At 45.9% G+C, this 16115-nt stretch overlaps 2 protein-coding genes across 4 annotated transcripts in view; both read right to left on the bottom strand.

Moving 5' to 3' along the window:
• LOC134984275 (zinc finger protein 260-like) overlaps positions 1-16115 on the bottom strand; it is a 150943-nt gene that overhangs the window by 95388 nt on the left and 39440 nt on the right. The gene's annotated exons all lie outside the window — the stretch shown is intronic.
• The window catches only part of LOC134984278 (gastrula zinc finger protein XlCGF26.1-like), a 42483-nt gene continuing 28086 nt past the window's right edge, over positions 1719-16115 (bottom strand). The window contains exon 2 of the mRNA XM_063949904.1: positions 1719-5707. Within this exon, the coding sequence (XP_063805974.1) occupies positions 4377-5707 (1331 nt within the window). The 3' untranslated portion in view covers positions 1719-4376. The remainder of the gene's footprint in view (positions 5708-16115) is intronic.

The raw sequence follows: 16115 nt of genomic DNA on the forward strand, positions 1-16115 counted from the left end.
AGCACTTAGGTTGTATGCAGTAGTAACGCTCTGCAGGGAGCACTTAGCTTGTATACAGTAGTAATGCTCTGCAGGGAGAACTTAGGTTGTATGCAGTAGTAATGCTCTGCATGGAGCACTTAGGTTGTATGCAGTAGTACGCTCTGCAGGGAGCACTTAGGTTGTATGCAGTAGTAACGCTCTGCAGGGAGCACTTAGGTTGTATGCAGTAGTAATGCTCTGCAGGGAGCACTTAGCTTGTATGCAGTAATAATGCTCTGCAGGGAGAACTTAGGTTGTATGCAGTAGTAACGCTCTGCAGGGAGCACTTAGGCTGTATGCAGTAGTAACGCTCTGCAGGGAGCACTTATATTGTATGCAGTAGTAACGCTCTGCAGGGAGCACTAATATTGTATGCAGTAGTAACGCTCTGCAGGGAGCACTAATATTGTATGCAGTAGTAACGCTCTGCAGGGAGCACTAATATTGTATGCAGTAGTAACCCTCTGCAGGGAGCACTTAGGTTGTATGCAGTAGTACGCTCTGCAGGGAGCACTTAGGTTGTATGCAGTAGTAATGCTCTGCAGGGAGCACTTAGCTTGTATACAGTAATAATGCTCTGCAGGGAGAACTTAGGTTGTATGCAGTAGTAACGCTCTGCAGGGAGCACTTAGGCTGTATGCAGTAGTAACGCTCTGCAGGGAGCACTTATATTGTATGCAGTAGTAACGCTCTGCAGGGAGCACTAATATTGTATGCAGTAGTAACGCTCTGCAGGGCGCAGCTGTAAAACAGTTGTTTTTTTTAGATCACAATCCCGTTGTGAAAGGATCTCATAAATTTGATAAATAAAACCTGTTTAAATTCCTTTTATATTTCACTTGCTAATATCAGTTATTGCTCTACCCATATACCCATACATAGGTAGTGCTGGTATATACATTATTTTATATCTTTCATTTATTTCTTGTCTTTCCAGGCTGACAATCAATTGCCTTATGTCATGTCTATTGAAAAATCATTCTTAAATAAAAATAATAAAAGTTATGCTTTCATTTATTCATGAAACGTAAAGAAAAAAGAGTGCGCCACACATTAAGGCTTCTTTAGATATAAGCCCACTAGTGTTTTTTCTAAACCCCCTAACCAGTCATTGCAATTTGCTTAATGTCGCACCTCCAACCAGATTAGCTAATCTTTGGTATTAACACTTTCGGATTATTCCCTCTATCCGTTGGTTCATACATAGAAGGATCATAAAACAATTATCATTTGGGCCTGTGCATAGTCCCTCAGACGTAACGTCTTCCCTGGAAATACTGGTGGATGGAGCCCTTCATTCGCTTTGCCAGGATTCAAGGGTGGTCAATCTGTTGAAATCAGAGCACTACATTTTGGCCACCGTGCTCGATCCTAGGTGTAAAGCCTACATTATATCTCTCTTTCCGGACACAAGTCTGTAGAGGTGGAAAGACCTGCTGGTGAGAAAATTGTCAACTCACGCGGAACGTGACCCGTCACCAGCTACTCCTTCATTTTCTCCAGCAACTGGGGCTGCGAGGAAAAGGATAACATTTCCGAGCCCACCCGCTGGACACAAAAGTAACAATACAAGTGACACATTAACAGGAAATTGTTTCTGTCACCATAGCGACAATTATCTGGAAATAAGATAATACACAGACACATAAAAAGACTCAACGGAAATCTTTTGTTTTAAAAAAACTTTATTTCATATCTTTAATAAACAGATTTTTCTCTATATTTTAAACTTAAAAAATACTTTACTCTGCACAACATGGATAAAATATCCTTTAAAGCACAGAAACAATTCAAGTTACATTATAGTATTGCACGTAAGTAAAACAGATTCATATCAGGAGAGCCAAAACCCTATGGGGGTCATTCAGACCCAGCCGCAATAGTGGCCCGCAGCAGTTTACTGGTGGTGACAAAATGCACGTGCAGAGGCTGCAGACACACGCATTGTGGCCGCATCCCTGAGGGGTGAATGAGGGCGGGCCAGGACCATTTTCCAGGGGATGCGTTCATCTCTGATTAACCCCCTATAAGCTTCCAGAGTGCACCTCATATCTCATCTTTTCCAAGTTACTACAAATGATATGAGATCGGTGGCAGCACTACTTTCAGGATTATTACACAGAACACACATAAAGGCTGACACAGCAAATAACAGGAACACATATAAGGGATTCATTAGAAATAAGGAAGAATAATCATTAAGTCTAATTATCAACTGGTTCTGTGCAGGACCCATACACCTCGTTACTACCTCCAGCAGCCCCTGGTACTGCACTGTGACCATCCACCCTGTCCCCCGCCTGCTGTCACCTGCCCTATCTCCCCCTACTACTGCCACTGCCCTGTCTCCCCTTCTGACACCTTAGCACTGCTTGGGGACAATATTACCCACAGACAGTGCCTCCGTCAGCCCCCGCTACAGCACTAGTGCCACCACCCTGTCTCCCCCTCTGACATCTCAGCACTGCTTGGGGATTCTTGGTACTGCTGGTAACAGTCCTTTATCTGCAGATGGAAGTAAACAAGCAGGGCAGTAATGAGGCAGAAGCTGCTTCTGGTACCATAGACCCTGGTCATATAGGGCTGGGAGAGTCAGTAAGATTATGTAATAGTCACCATCTTACAGGCAGCCGGAGGAGGTAGAGAATGGGTGTTATGTGGCAGGAACGGGCTGGTTAGGTAACAGCCTGGCTGCTGCATTCTGTACAAGCTACAAGCGGTGCAATTCTTTTGCTGGGAGACCCAGGTAGAGGACATTGCAGTAGTCTATGTGTGATGATACAAGTGCATGTATGACTGTAGGTAGATCTTCTGAGGGAATAAAGTGCTGGAGTCTGGCTCTGTTCCTCAGATGAGGATCTGATTGTGGCTGATACCTGATGTCTAAGTGTCACTCCACCATCCAGGACACCAAGATTCCGCATATGGGGGGTCATTCCGAGTTGTTCGCTCGTTGCCGATTTTGGCAACGGAGCAATTAATGCGAAAATGCGCATGCGCATGCTACACAGTGCGCTAAGTATTTTAGCTCAAACTTTGTAGATTTAATCACGGCAGAACAAAGAATTTCCATCGTTGAAGTGATCGGAGTGTGATTGACAGGAAGTGGGTGTTTCTGGCCGAAAACTGACCGTTTCCTGGAAGTGTGCAGAAAAACGCAGGCATGCCAGTATAAAACGCAGGAGTGTCAGGAGAACGGGGGAGTGCCTGGCTGAACGCAGGGCATGTTTATGACGTCAAACAGGAACTAAACGGCCTGAGCTGATCTTAGTGTTGGAGTAGGTCTGGAGCTACTCAGAAACTGCTAAGAATTTTCTATTCGCTATTCTGCTAATCTTTCGTTCACAATTCTGCTAAGCGAAGATACACTCCCAGAGGGCGGCGGCCTAGCGTGTGCAATGCTGCTACAATCAGCTAGCGAGCGAACAACTTGGAATCACCCCCATGATCAGCATTTTGTAATTCTGAACCCCCAAGCGTAATTCTGGTTGGTAGGCAAAGCTGAGCTGTAGCCCTGTCCTTTGTTGGTGAGCTTCTATCACAAGGACCTGTTTCACCAACTGGCATCACCCACACCTGGAGCTCAGCTAGACAACCATTTAGGATTGGTACTGGGTTCTCAGTAACCAGAGCAAAAGACAGGTCATCTGCATAGCAGTGGTAGATGAGGACATGACATCTGATTATTATACCCAGTGGTAGCATGTATATTGCAAAAAGCATAGGAGATAGGATAAGAACCTTGAAAAACAACGCATGGCAATGATGAGTATACTCCAGAAGATTAAAATGGTTCTTCACCTGAGTTATGTCTATTGGCCCTCATTCCGAGTTGATCGCTCGCAAGGCGAATGTAGCAGAGTTACACACGCTAAGCCTACGCCTACTGGGAGTGTATCTTAGCTTCTTAAATGTGCGACCGATGTATACGCAATATTGCGATCACCAAGCTCGTAGCAGTTTTAGAGTAGCTTCAGACTTACTCTGCCTGTGCGATCAGTTCAGTGCTTTTCGTTCCTGGCTGACGTCATAAACACACCCAGCGTTCGCCCAGGCACTCCCACCGTTTCCCCGGCCACTCCTGCGTTTTTTCCGGAAACGGTAGCGTTTTCAGCCACACGCCCCTAAAACGCCGTGTTTCCGCCCAGTAACACCCATTTCCTGTCAATCACAATGCGATCGCCGGAGCGATGAAAAAGCCGTGAGTAAAAATACTATCTTCTTAGTAAAGTTACTTGGCGCAGTCGCAGTGCGAACATTGCGCATGCGCTCTAAGCGGAATTTCACTGCGATGCGATGAAAAACTCTGAGCGAACAACTCGGAATGAGGGCCATTGTGTGCAACAAGAGCTGGTTTATTTCTCAGAGTATAGAAATGGCCTCTCACCTGTGTGACTTCTCTGATGTATAACACAAACTGATTTTCGTGTAAAACATTTCCCACACTCAGAACATGGAAATGGCTTCTCACCTGTGTGACTTCTGTTATGTCTAACAAGAACGGTTTTGTGTGCAAAACATTTCCCACACTCAGAACATGGAAAAGGCTTCTCACCTGTGTGAATTCTCTGATGTATAACAAGTTGTGATTTCTGTGTAAAACATTTTCCACACTCAGAACATGGAAATGGCTTCTCACCTGTGTGACTTCTGTTATGTCTAACAAGATCTGATTTGTGTGCAAAACATTTCCCACACTCAGAACATGGAAATGGCCTCTCACCTGTGTGACTTCTCTGATGCTTAACAAGATCTGATTTGTTTGCAAAACATTTCCCACACTCAGAACATGGAAAAGGCTTCTCATCTGTGTGACTTCTCTGATGTATAACAAGTAGGGATTTCCAGGTAAAACTTTTCCTGCACTCAGAGCAAGAAAATGGCTTCTCACGTGTGTGACTTCTCTCATGTATAACAAGATTTGATATGTGTGCAAAACATATCCCACACTCAGAACATGGAAATGGCTTCTCACCTGTGTGAGTTCTGTGATGTATAACAAGATCTGATTTCCGTGTAAAACATTTCCCACACTCAGAACATGGAAATGGCCTCTCACCTGTGTGAGTTCTGTGATGTATAACAAGATCTGATTTCCGTGTAAAACATTTCCCACACTCAGAACATGGAAATGGCTTATCACCTGTGTGACTTCTCTGATGTTTAACAAGATCTGATTTATGTGTAAAACATTTCCCACACTCAGAACATGGAAATGGCTTCTCACCTGTGTGACTTCTCTGATGTCTAACAAGACATGATTTCCGTGCAAAGCATTTCCCACACTCAGAACATGGAAATGCCTTCTCACCTATGTGACTTTTCTGATGTATAACAAGATCTGATTTGTATGTAAAACATTTCTCACACTCCGGACATATCAGTGGCCTTTCACCTACCTTACCTGTGTGTGGGTTAATACGCTTTGTGTTCTGTGTAAAACATTTGGCATCTACAGAACACGGAAACACTGTATCTACTGTCAGAGCTGTAACAGATGCACCAATATCAGAGTGATCAGGAGAACATTCACCAGGATCAGGGGGATCAGCTGATAGAGCTGGATGTATGATTGGGGTAATGGGGTTATCTCCTCGAGAATCCTGTCTACTGCCATTATCTTTTATGTCACAATCCGGGGATAACATTAGATGTCCTTCTGAGATATTCCTGCTTGTGTGTCCATCTGCTGGAAATAAAATACATTATGGAAATGTGACATTTTCTGTAACAATATTAATCTTGTAAACAATAGGAGAAGACGACTCTCTGGGACACTTAATTATAAATGTGTGTGTATAATAAAACATAACTTTTAATGAAGGCTTTATAATACTGTGTCTCAGACTATCATTGTGTCCACCCTCCTGAGAACACTCACAATAACAAATGTAATAATAAGATTTTACTCACCGGTAAATCTATTTCTCGTAGTCCGTAGTGGATGCTGGGGACTCCGTAAGGACCATGGGGAATAGACGGGCTCCGCAGGAGACTGCGCACTCTAAAGAAAGATTTAGTACTACCTGGTGTGCACTGGCTCCTCCCTCTATGCCCCTCCTCCAGACCTCAGTTAAGGAAACTGTGCCCGGAAGAGCTGACATTACGAGGAAAGGATTTTGGAATCCAGGGTAAGACTCATACCAGCCACACCAATCACACCGTATAACTTGTGATAAACTTACCCAGTCAACAGTATGAACAACAACAGAGCATCAAACAATGGATGCCAACATAACATAACCCTTTATTAAGCAATAACTATATACACGTTTTGCAGAAAGTCCGCACTTGTGACGGGCGCCCAGCGTCTACTACGGACTATAAAAAATAGATTTACTGGTGAGTAAAATCTTATTTTCTCTAACGTCCTAGTGGATGCTGGGGACTCCGTAAGGACCATGGGGATTTTACCAAAGCTCCCAAACGGACGGGAGAGTGTGGATGACTCTGCAGCACCGAATGGGCAAACACAAGGTCCTCCTCAGCCAGGGTATCAAACTTGTAGAACTTAGCAAATGTGTTTTAACCCGACCAAGTAGCTGGGGGGCAAAGCTGTAATGCCGAGACCCCTCGGGCAGCCGCCCAAGAAGAGCCCACTTTTCTTGTGGAGTGGGCTTTCACAGATTTTGGATGTGGCAATCCAGCCGCAGAATGAGCCTGCTGAATCGTGTTACAGATCCAGCGAGCAATGGTTTGCTTTGAAGCCGGAGCACCCAGCTTGTTGGATGCATACAGGATAAACAGCGAGTCAGTTTTCCTGACTCCAGCCGTCCTGGTTACATAGATCTTCAAAGCCCTGACTACATCAAGCAACTTGGAATCCTCCAAGTCACGAGTAGCCGCAGGCACCACAATGGGTTGGTTCAAATGAAAATATGACACCACCTTCAGCAGAAATTGCGGACGAGTCCGAAAGTCTGCCCTGTCCATATGGAAAACCAGATAGGGGCTTTTACATGAGAAAGCCGCCAATTCTGACACACGCCTAGCCGAAGCTAAGGCCAATAAGCATGACCACTTTCCACGTGAGATACTTCAGCTCCACGGTCTTAAGTGGCTCAAACCAGTGGGATTTCAGGAAACCCAACACCACGTTGAGATCCCAAGGTGCCACTGGTGGCACAAAAGGGGGCTGAATATGCAGCACTCCCTTAACAAACATCTGAACCTCAGGAAGAGAAGCCAGTTCCTTTTGAAAGAAAATGGATAGAGCCGAATCTGGACCTTAATAGAGCCCAACTTCAAGCACATAGTCACTCCAGACTGTAGGAAGTGCAGGAACCAGCCCAGCTGGAATTCCTCTATAGGGGCCTTCCTGGCCTCACACCAGGCAACATATTTTCGCCATATGCGGTGATAGTGTTTTGCCGTCACGTCCTTCCTAGCCTTTATCAGCGTAGGAATAACTTCATCCGGAATGCCTTTTTCCGCTAGGATCCTGCGTTCAACCGCCATGCCGTCAAAAGCAGCTGCGGTACGTCTTGGAACAGACAGGGCCCCTGTTGCAGCAGGTCCTGTCTGAGAGGCAGAGGCCATGGGTCCTCTGTGAGCATTTCTTGCAGTTCCGGGTACCAAGTCCTTCTTGGATAATCCGGAACAATGGTGGTCATTCCGAGTTGTTCGCTCTGTAATTTTCTTCGCATCGCAGCGATTTTCTGTTTATTGCGCATGCGCAATGTTCGCACTGTGACTGCGCCAAGTAAATTTGCTATGCAGTTAGGAATTTTACTCACGGCATTACGAGGTTTTTTCTACATTCTGGTGATCGGAGTGTGATTGACAGGAAGTGGGTGTTTCTGGGCGGAAACTGGCCGTTTTATGGGTGTGTGTGAAAAAACGCTACCGTTTCTGGGAAAAATGCGGGAGTGGCTGGAGAAACGTAGGAGTGTCTGGGCGAACGCTGGGTGTGTTTGTGACGTCAAACCAGGAACGACACTGACTGAACTGATCGCACTGGCAGAGTAAGTCTCGAGCTACTCAGAAACTGCAGTATATTTCAGCATTGAGACAGAGACTGACTCGTCCCATACAAAAACAAAGGTGTTGGATTTTAGGAAGGCTGATTTTGTAGGGATGGGAAAATGTGTAAGCGATTCTTTGGCAGAGTGGAGGAACTTGGAAACAGTGCAGGAGAGGTGGGAAACATTCAAATGTGCAATATTGAAGGCAACAGACCTTTGTATCAAAACTGTTAGGAAAAACACAAGGAAAAGGAAGCCAGTGTGGTTTGCAAAAGAAGTAGCAAATATTGTGAGAGCAAAAAAGATGGCTTTTAGGAAATATAAGCAGACACAAAATAATGAAGACAAAAAGATATATCTTGTTAGACAGAAGGAGACAAAGAAGGTAATCAGATGTGCAAAGGCACAAGCTGAGGAGAAAATGGCCCAGTCAGTGGGTAAAGGAGGCAAAACTTTTTATAGGTATATAAGCGAAAAGAGAAAAACAAAAGGCGGAATTATAAAACTAAAGACGGACACTGGGAGTCTTGTTGAAGGAGACAATTTAATAGCAGATCATCTTAATGATTATTTTTGCTTAGTATTTACTACTGAAAGAGAGGGGAAGGGGCCACAGTTAAGTTGCAGGGATATTCAGGAAAATTAAACAAGTACATTTACAGAGGAGAAGGTCCTAACAGAACTCTCAAAGCTGAAAGTGGACAAATCTATGGGGCCAGATGGGATACATCCAAGGATACTAAAAGAACTTAAAGAGGTGCTGGTAGCACCATTGACAGAATTATTCAACCAGTCATTAGCTACAGGAGAAATTCCAGGGGACTGGAAAAGAGCAAACGTAGTCCCACTGCACAAAAGTGGAAGCAAGGAAGAGGCAAACAACTACAGACCAGTGAGTCTTACATCAGTAGTGGGGAAATTGATGGAAACACTCTTAAAAGAAAGAGTTGTAGATTATCTCAAATCCGGCAATTTACTGGATCCCAAACAGCATGGATTCACTGGGGGGAGATCATGTCAAACAAATCTTATTGACTTTTTTGATTGTGTGACTAAAGTGATGGATAAAGGTGGAGCCATGGATATAGCTTATCTAGACTTTAGTAAGGCTTTTGACACAGTTCCACATCGCAGACTGCTAAATAAACTTGAAAGTTTGGGATTAGATATTAGGATTATTGAATGGATAAGATCTTGGTTGAAGGATAGAAAACAGAGAGTTGTGGTAAATGGAGTGCATTCACAGGAGGGAAATGTTACCAGTGGAGTACCCCAGGGATCTGTACTTGGACCAGTGCTTTTTAATATCTTTATTGGTGACATTGCAAATGGCATTAAAGGGAAAGTATGCCTTTTTGCAGATGACACAAAGGTATGCAACAGGGTAGACACACCAGGTGGGGTAAAACAAATGATTGAGGATCTAGGTAGACTAGAGGAATGGTCAAGAGTCTGGCAATTACAGTTTAATGCCAAAAAATGCAAAATCATGCACTTGGGTCTCAAAAATCATAAAGCTAAATACAGTATGTCAGGTTCGGTCTGGTTTGTGTCCCCGGAGGGGGCGCTAGTGGGTCAGAGGTAGGATGGAAGAAGTGAGGATACTGGATTGGATTCCTGCGCATGTGCGCAATGTTGTTTATTTAAGCAGAAAGATAAAACAATATGACAGCAGGAATACTTGGAGAAATAAACAATAATAAATGCAATGGGTATGATGCAGCGTGGAAGCTGAAAGTCTATGGCAAAACAGTGAGAGTCTATGGCAATATGCTGGTATGGGAACCAGAGATGATAAACACGTGGAGCCAGCAGAGGTGATGATAATGGTAGCAAACCTGGTAGCAGATGCAGAAGACTTGATGCAGGGTTCACAGTGCTATTGAAAAGCACAGGCAGCTTGCAAGCTGATTCACAGGTGAGGTGATGAGCTGCACCTGGAGATGGAGTCTCTACAGCTGAGGCTGAAGCACACTGTGTTGGAGATTGGTGTGAAGCCTGTAAAGGAATGCAGGAATTGCTGATGCTTGTAGTTCCACGGAGCTGTAGTAGGATAATCAGGAACACGGAGTAACAAGCAGGTAACCAGGAACACGGGGATCTGGAGACTGGAACACGGGAACTTACACACTGAATGCAGCAGGAGAGCTGGAGGGGTTGCTGGAACTTGTAGTTCCACAGGAACAGCTGGGAACTGGAACAGCTGGGACCTGTTGTTCCACAGGTCCACTACACAAGGATATCTCTGTAGACAGAGGATTGCAAACAGGAGCCACCTGTTCACGGGATGTGACGTGTTGTCCAAGGCGATGTGAGAGAGCCACAAACTGGAAGTTATACCTCCTGCCCAGCAGTGATTGGACACAAACTGCAGGCAGAGATACTAGCTGGATTAGGTGTCCAGATCAGCTGTGAGTTAGCTGAAGCATTCCAGGCTGCAGAGGACTGAAAACTAGAACTGGAACAGAACTGAACTGGTTAGGTGGAGCACGGTGAGCTGTGGGCTGCAGGAGACTGAAGACTGGAACAGAACTGGAACTGCTGGGACCTGTAGTTCCACAGGTCCAATTCACAGGGGATACTCTGAGGACAGAGGACTGAAGCCAGGAGAGCCCTGTTCACTGGAAGTGATGCAATGGAGACTGCGGATTCCTGACAGTACCCCCCCTTTTATGGGTGGGCACCGAACACCCACGAAGGAACTTGGAGGATCCTTGAAAAAGAACTTAGGAATACACAAAAGCAGAGGTCCTCAAAAGTCTTCCCAACTTTCATCTTCAGAAGACAGATTTTCCTCGTCAGAACAAGTAGACCATTCATGGTCATTTGAGACAGGTTTTACTTCCTGGAAGAAGGCATAACTCGGAAGGATAGAACCCCCCATAATGTAACTTGAGTCGTCATCAACAAACTCACTTTCAGAGTCAGAGTCCAGGTCTAGTGTGGTCATGGGCGCCTTTTGTTTAGGAATAACAGTATCTGAGACAACCTGTGGACCAGTAGATTTGAAGCTATATGAGACACCAGGACTAGGGTTTACGGCAGCATAGCCAACACTTACGTCAACAGATGGTAGACTTTGAACTGGTTCTGGAGCTCTCCAATTCCTGTAATTCTTGAAATCTCTGATACATTGATTCAACAGAACCTGTTCATGTTTGGAAGGAGTTGAGTCGAAAAACTGAGAACTGGAAGACTGATCAGATGTTGAATCCGGGGAGTCAATACTTTCAGAAGTGTTGCTGTAGGATGGAGACACGGGAGTACATGCAACTTTCAAATCTGAAGTCTGAGAACCTTGTCTTGACTTTACAGCTTGGAAATCTTTAATAGCTTGGTCTAATGTATCCTGATCTTGCACAGACAGAGATGTTGGAGAGGATTTAGCAGTAGACAAACTGTTGACAAATTGGCCAGAATGCCCAGATGACTCTGAATACATAAACTTTGGAGCAAACTCCTGTTTTACGGCTTCGCAGAAAGCGGGAAGATCATTCAGTAGCGGATCTTTAGATTCAATGAGAGGATTCGCCCAGTCCAGTGCTCTACCTTTGAAGAACAGGAGGAAGTATCTGATTGCATTGGCTGGAGAAATAGTCACTGAAGGTTCCGACTCAGTAAAAGCGAGGTATTGGCTCGCCACTGCACGAAACTGAGCATAGTCACCATCAAAGTAGACTGGAGCTTGTGTATCTAGTGGACACTTAGAATGCTGAATGTCAGTTGAAGTCTCGGAAGACAATGTAGGACACTTGAGAGTTGAGGACTGGAATAAGCATTCAGAAGCAGGAGTAGAATCAACTTGAAATGCTCGAGGGTGGAGAGAGGACGTCATCTCCTGGATTGACTGACGGGAATTCTCTGCTGAGGTTGACAGAACGCTAGAAGCTTCATCTTGGGGTGAGATGCGTAGAGCCTCCATCTGGGTTGAGGCAACTGCAATATCTGCAAGAACTGTAGACTCTGGACATAGCGACAGGAGTTGCTTACTTGAAACACTGGAGAGAACCACACCGGGTTCAGAGGAACTGGAATCGGCAGGAACCGACGACAACTTTGGACAAACGGATGGAACAGGGATTTGTCCAGGACTACTTGAATTGACTTGAACCGTAAGAGGCTGATCTGGACAGATGGATGGGACCGGATTGGGTCCAGATAAGCTTGAACCGGCTGGAACCGAAGGAGTCCTCGGACTGACGGATAGGACCGGATTTGATCCGAGGATGCTGGAATCGGCTGGAACCGAAGGAGGTAGCTCAGCATTGGAAACAGAGCTACTCGGGCTGGCTGGAACCAGAGGAGGCTGATCTGGACAGACGGATGGGACCGGATTGGGTCCAGATAAGCATGAACCGGCTGGAACCGGATTTGATATGAAGAGACTGGAATCGGCTGGAACCGAAGGAGTCCTCGGAGTGACGGATAGGACCGGATTTGATCCGAGGATGCTGGAATCGGCTGGAACCGAAGGAGGTAGCTCAGCATTGGAAACAGAGCTACTCGGGCTGGCTGGAACCAGAGGAGGCTGATCCGGACAGACGGATGGGACCGGATTGGGTCCAGAAGAGCTTGAAGCGGTAGGAACCGGTGGAGTCCTCGGACTGACGGATAGGACCGGATTTGCTCCGAGGATTCTGGAATCGGCTGGAACCGAAGGAGGTAGCCCATCATTGGCGCCACTCAGGCTGGCTGGAACCAGTGGAGACTTTGGACCGACGGCTGGAACCGGGCTAGGTCCATTGACACTTGATTCTGTATAGACAGAATCCGGATGTTCTAATGATCCCTCTTGGAGTGGTACTGAGCTGGTAGCACTCTCTGAAGTTGGCAAACAAAAGTTCATGTCTGTATCTGTGACTTTAAGAATTCCTCCTGGGATCTTGGCCCTGGATTCCTCACTTGAGGCTGAAACTCTAAAGACCCCTCCTGGGGTTAATAGATCAGACACACTTCTTTGAGTTGCATGCCCGGATGCCACTTCTGGAACCTGAACATCAGATACCCCTACTGGGGTCACAACATCAGATGCCCCACCTGGGGCTGTAATCACAGACGCCCCTTCTCGGGCTGTAGGCACGGACGCCCCTTCTCGGGCTGTAGGCACGGACGCCCCTTCTCGGGCTGTAGGCACGGACACCCCTTCTCGGGCTGTAGGCACGGACGCCCCTTCTCGGGCTGTAGGCACGGATGCCCCTTCTCGGGCTGTAGGCACAGATGCCCCTTCTCGGGCTGTAGGCACAGAAACTACTTTAGTTATGGGTAACATAGATAGTCTCTGTTGATTTCTGAACTTGGGATTGGGTCTATTTGTCACAGGACCCCAATCGTATACTTTTTGGACACTCCTGTCCGGGGTAAAGGAACTTGAAACTGTAGAGGATACGTTGGAAGGTTTGCAGGTGAAAACACTGTGATGCTGGGACCTGTCACCAACTTTTGAGTTACGGAAGGAACAGTCCTTAATAAGATGACTAGAACTCCCACAGTAAAAGCAGAGGTGAAGCTGCTTGCGATGCCGGCGTTCAGCTTCCGTGAGTTTGGAGCGCGGGTAGCTCTGGAATCTGCCCTCTCTCTGCATAGGAGAAGAGACTTTAGCTTGAAGAAAAGTTGACACGGAGGTCGCACTAGTCTCAATACTTTGAGCAGTACTCTTCACTGCGTTTAAAGCACCACCCAGGATTTCTGGCATCATTGGAATGATTTTTGTTAGGAGACTTTGAAGTTGTTCCAATAGATGATAAAGAGTGCTTATTGGTTCAGAGTTCACAGCAGACAACAAAGGAGTCTTGAAGCTTTCAAAGGAGGAAGTCGCTCTCTCAGGAGAGTTAGCTGTGAAGGGACTGCCATAGGACTGACTTGAGCAAGATCCATCCACAGGAACGGATTGTGCAGGGAAAGTTGAAATGACTGGAGCAGGAGTGACTTGAACAGGAACTGGAGAAACAACAGAACTTGGAAGGGATTGCTGCAAGGTATCCAAACGGATAGACATTCCCTGTAGAAACTGGAACATCTGCTGCTGCGCAGCCTCTTGACCATCCAAACGGGAGACCAGATTTTGTAAGGCCCCTGACCCCACATTCTGACCACCATCCGAGTCCATGGGCCTTGGACAAACTGTCAGGTTCGGTCTGGTTTGTGTCCCCGGAGGGGGCGCTAGTGGGTCAGTGGAGGAAGGATGGAAGAAGTGAGGATACTGGATTGGATTCCTGCGCATTTGCGCAATGTTGTTTATTTAAGCAGAAAGATAAAACAATATGACAGCAGGAATACTTGGAGAAATAAACAATAATAAATGCAATGGGTATGATGCAGCGTGGAAGCTGAAAGTCTATGGCAAAACAGTGAGAGTCTATGGCAATATGCTGGTATGGGAACCAGAGATGATAAACACGTGGAGCCAGCAGAGGTGATGATAATGGTAGCAAACCTGGTAGCAGATGCAGAAGACTTGATGCAGGGTTCACAGTGCTATTGGAAAGCACAGGCAGCTTGCAAGCTGATTCACAGGTGAGGTGATGAGCTGCACCTGGAGATGGAGTCTCTACAGCTGAGGCTGAAGCACACTGTGTTGGAGATTGGTGTGAAGCCTGTAAAGGAATGCAGGAATTGCTGATGCTTGTAGTTCCACGGAGCTGTAGTAGGATAACCAGGAACACGGAGTAACAAGCAGGTAACCAGGAACACAGGGATCTGGAGACTGGAACACAGGAACTTACACACTGAATGCAGCAGGAGAGCTGGAGGGGTTGCTGGAACTTGTAGTTCCACAGGAACACAGGAACAGCTGGAAACTGGAACAGCTGGGACCTGTTGTTCCACAGGTCCACTACACAAGGATATCTCTGTAGACAGAGGATTGCAAACAGGAGCCACCTGTTCACGGGATGTGACGTGTTGTCCAAGGCGATGTGAGAGAGCCACAAACTGGAAGTTATACCTCCTGCCCAGCAGTGATTGGACACAAACTGCAGGCAGAGATACTAGCTGGATTAGGTGTCCAGATCAGCTGTGAGTTAGCTGAAGCATTCCAGGCTGCAGAGGACTGAAAACTAGAACTGGAACAGAACTGAACTGGTTAGGTGGAGCACGGTGAGCTGTGGGCTGCAGGAGACTGAAGACTGGAACAGAACTGGAACTGCTGGGACCTGTAGTTCCACAGGTCCAATTCACAGGGGATACTCTGAGGACAGAGGGCTGAAGCCAGGAGAGCCCTGTTCACTGGAAGTGATGCAATGGAGACTGCGGATTCCTGACACAGTATTAATGGCACTATACTGGAAACTACTGAGGAGGAAAGGGATCTAGGAGTCACTATTTCAGATGACTTAAAAGCAGGTAAGCAATGTAACAAGGCAATGAGGAAGGCTAGTCAGATGCTTGGCTGCATTGGGAGAGGAATCAGCAGCAGAAAAAAAGAAGTAATAATGCCACTGTATAGGTCATTGGTACGGCCTCATCTAGAATACTGTATTCAGTTCTGGAGGCCATATCTTCAAAACGATATTAATACATTAGAAACTGTACAAAGGAGGGCAACTAAAATGGTGCATGGCCTACATCACAAAACATACCCAGAACCAGAAAGACTAAGAAATCTCAATATGTATAGTTTGGAGCAGAGAAGGGAAAGGGGGGACATGATAGAAACTTTCAAATATATGAAGGGTTTTAACAAAGTCCAGGAGGGAAACATTCTCCAAATGAAGAGAAGCAATAGGACACGAGGACATGCACTGAGACTGGAGGGGGGGGGGGGGGGTTCAGGGGAAATTTGCGGAAAAATTATTTCACAGAAAGGGTAGTGGACAAGTGGAATAGCCTCCCATCAGAGGTGGTAGAGGCTAAGACAGTAGAGCAATTTAAACATGCATGGGATAGACATAAGGATATCCTTACAAAGAAATAAGGATAAAAAAAGGTTAGTGATAAAAAATAATATTAAAAAAAAATAAAAAATAAGAGGCAGACTAGATGGGCCAAGTGGTTCTTATCTGCCGACAAATTCTATGTTTCTATGTTTCTATGTAACTGCACAGAGATGTTTTTTCGCAATATTGCGAATCTTTCATTTGAAATGTAAAGATGCTAAGATTCACTCCCAGTAGGCGGCGGCTTAGTGTGTGC

This window comes from Pseudophryne corroboree (genome assembly GCF_028390025.1).
Source record: "Pseudophryne corroboree isolate aPseCor3 chromosome 3 unlocalized genomic scaffold, aPseCor3.hap2 SUPER_3_unloc_46, whole genome shotgun sequence".
In the NCBI taxonomy this organism is placed as follows: Eukaryota; Metazoa; Chordata; class Amphibia; order Anura; family Myobatrachidae; genus Pseudophryne; species Pseudophryne corroboree.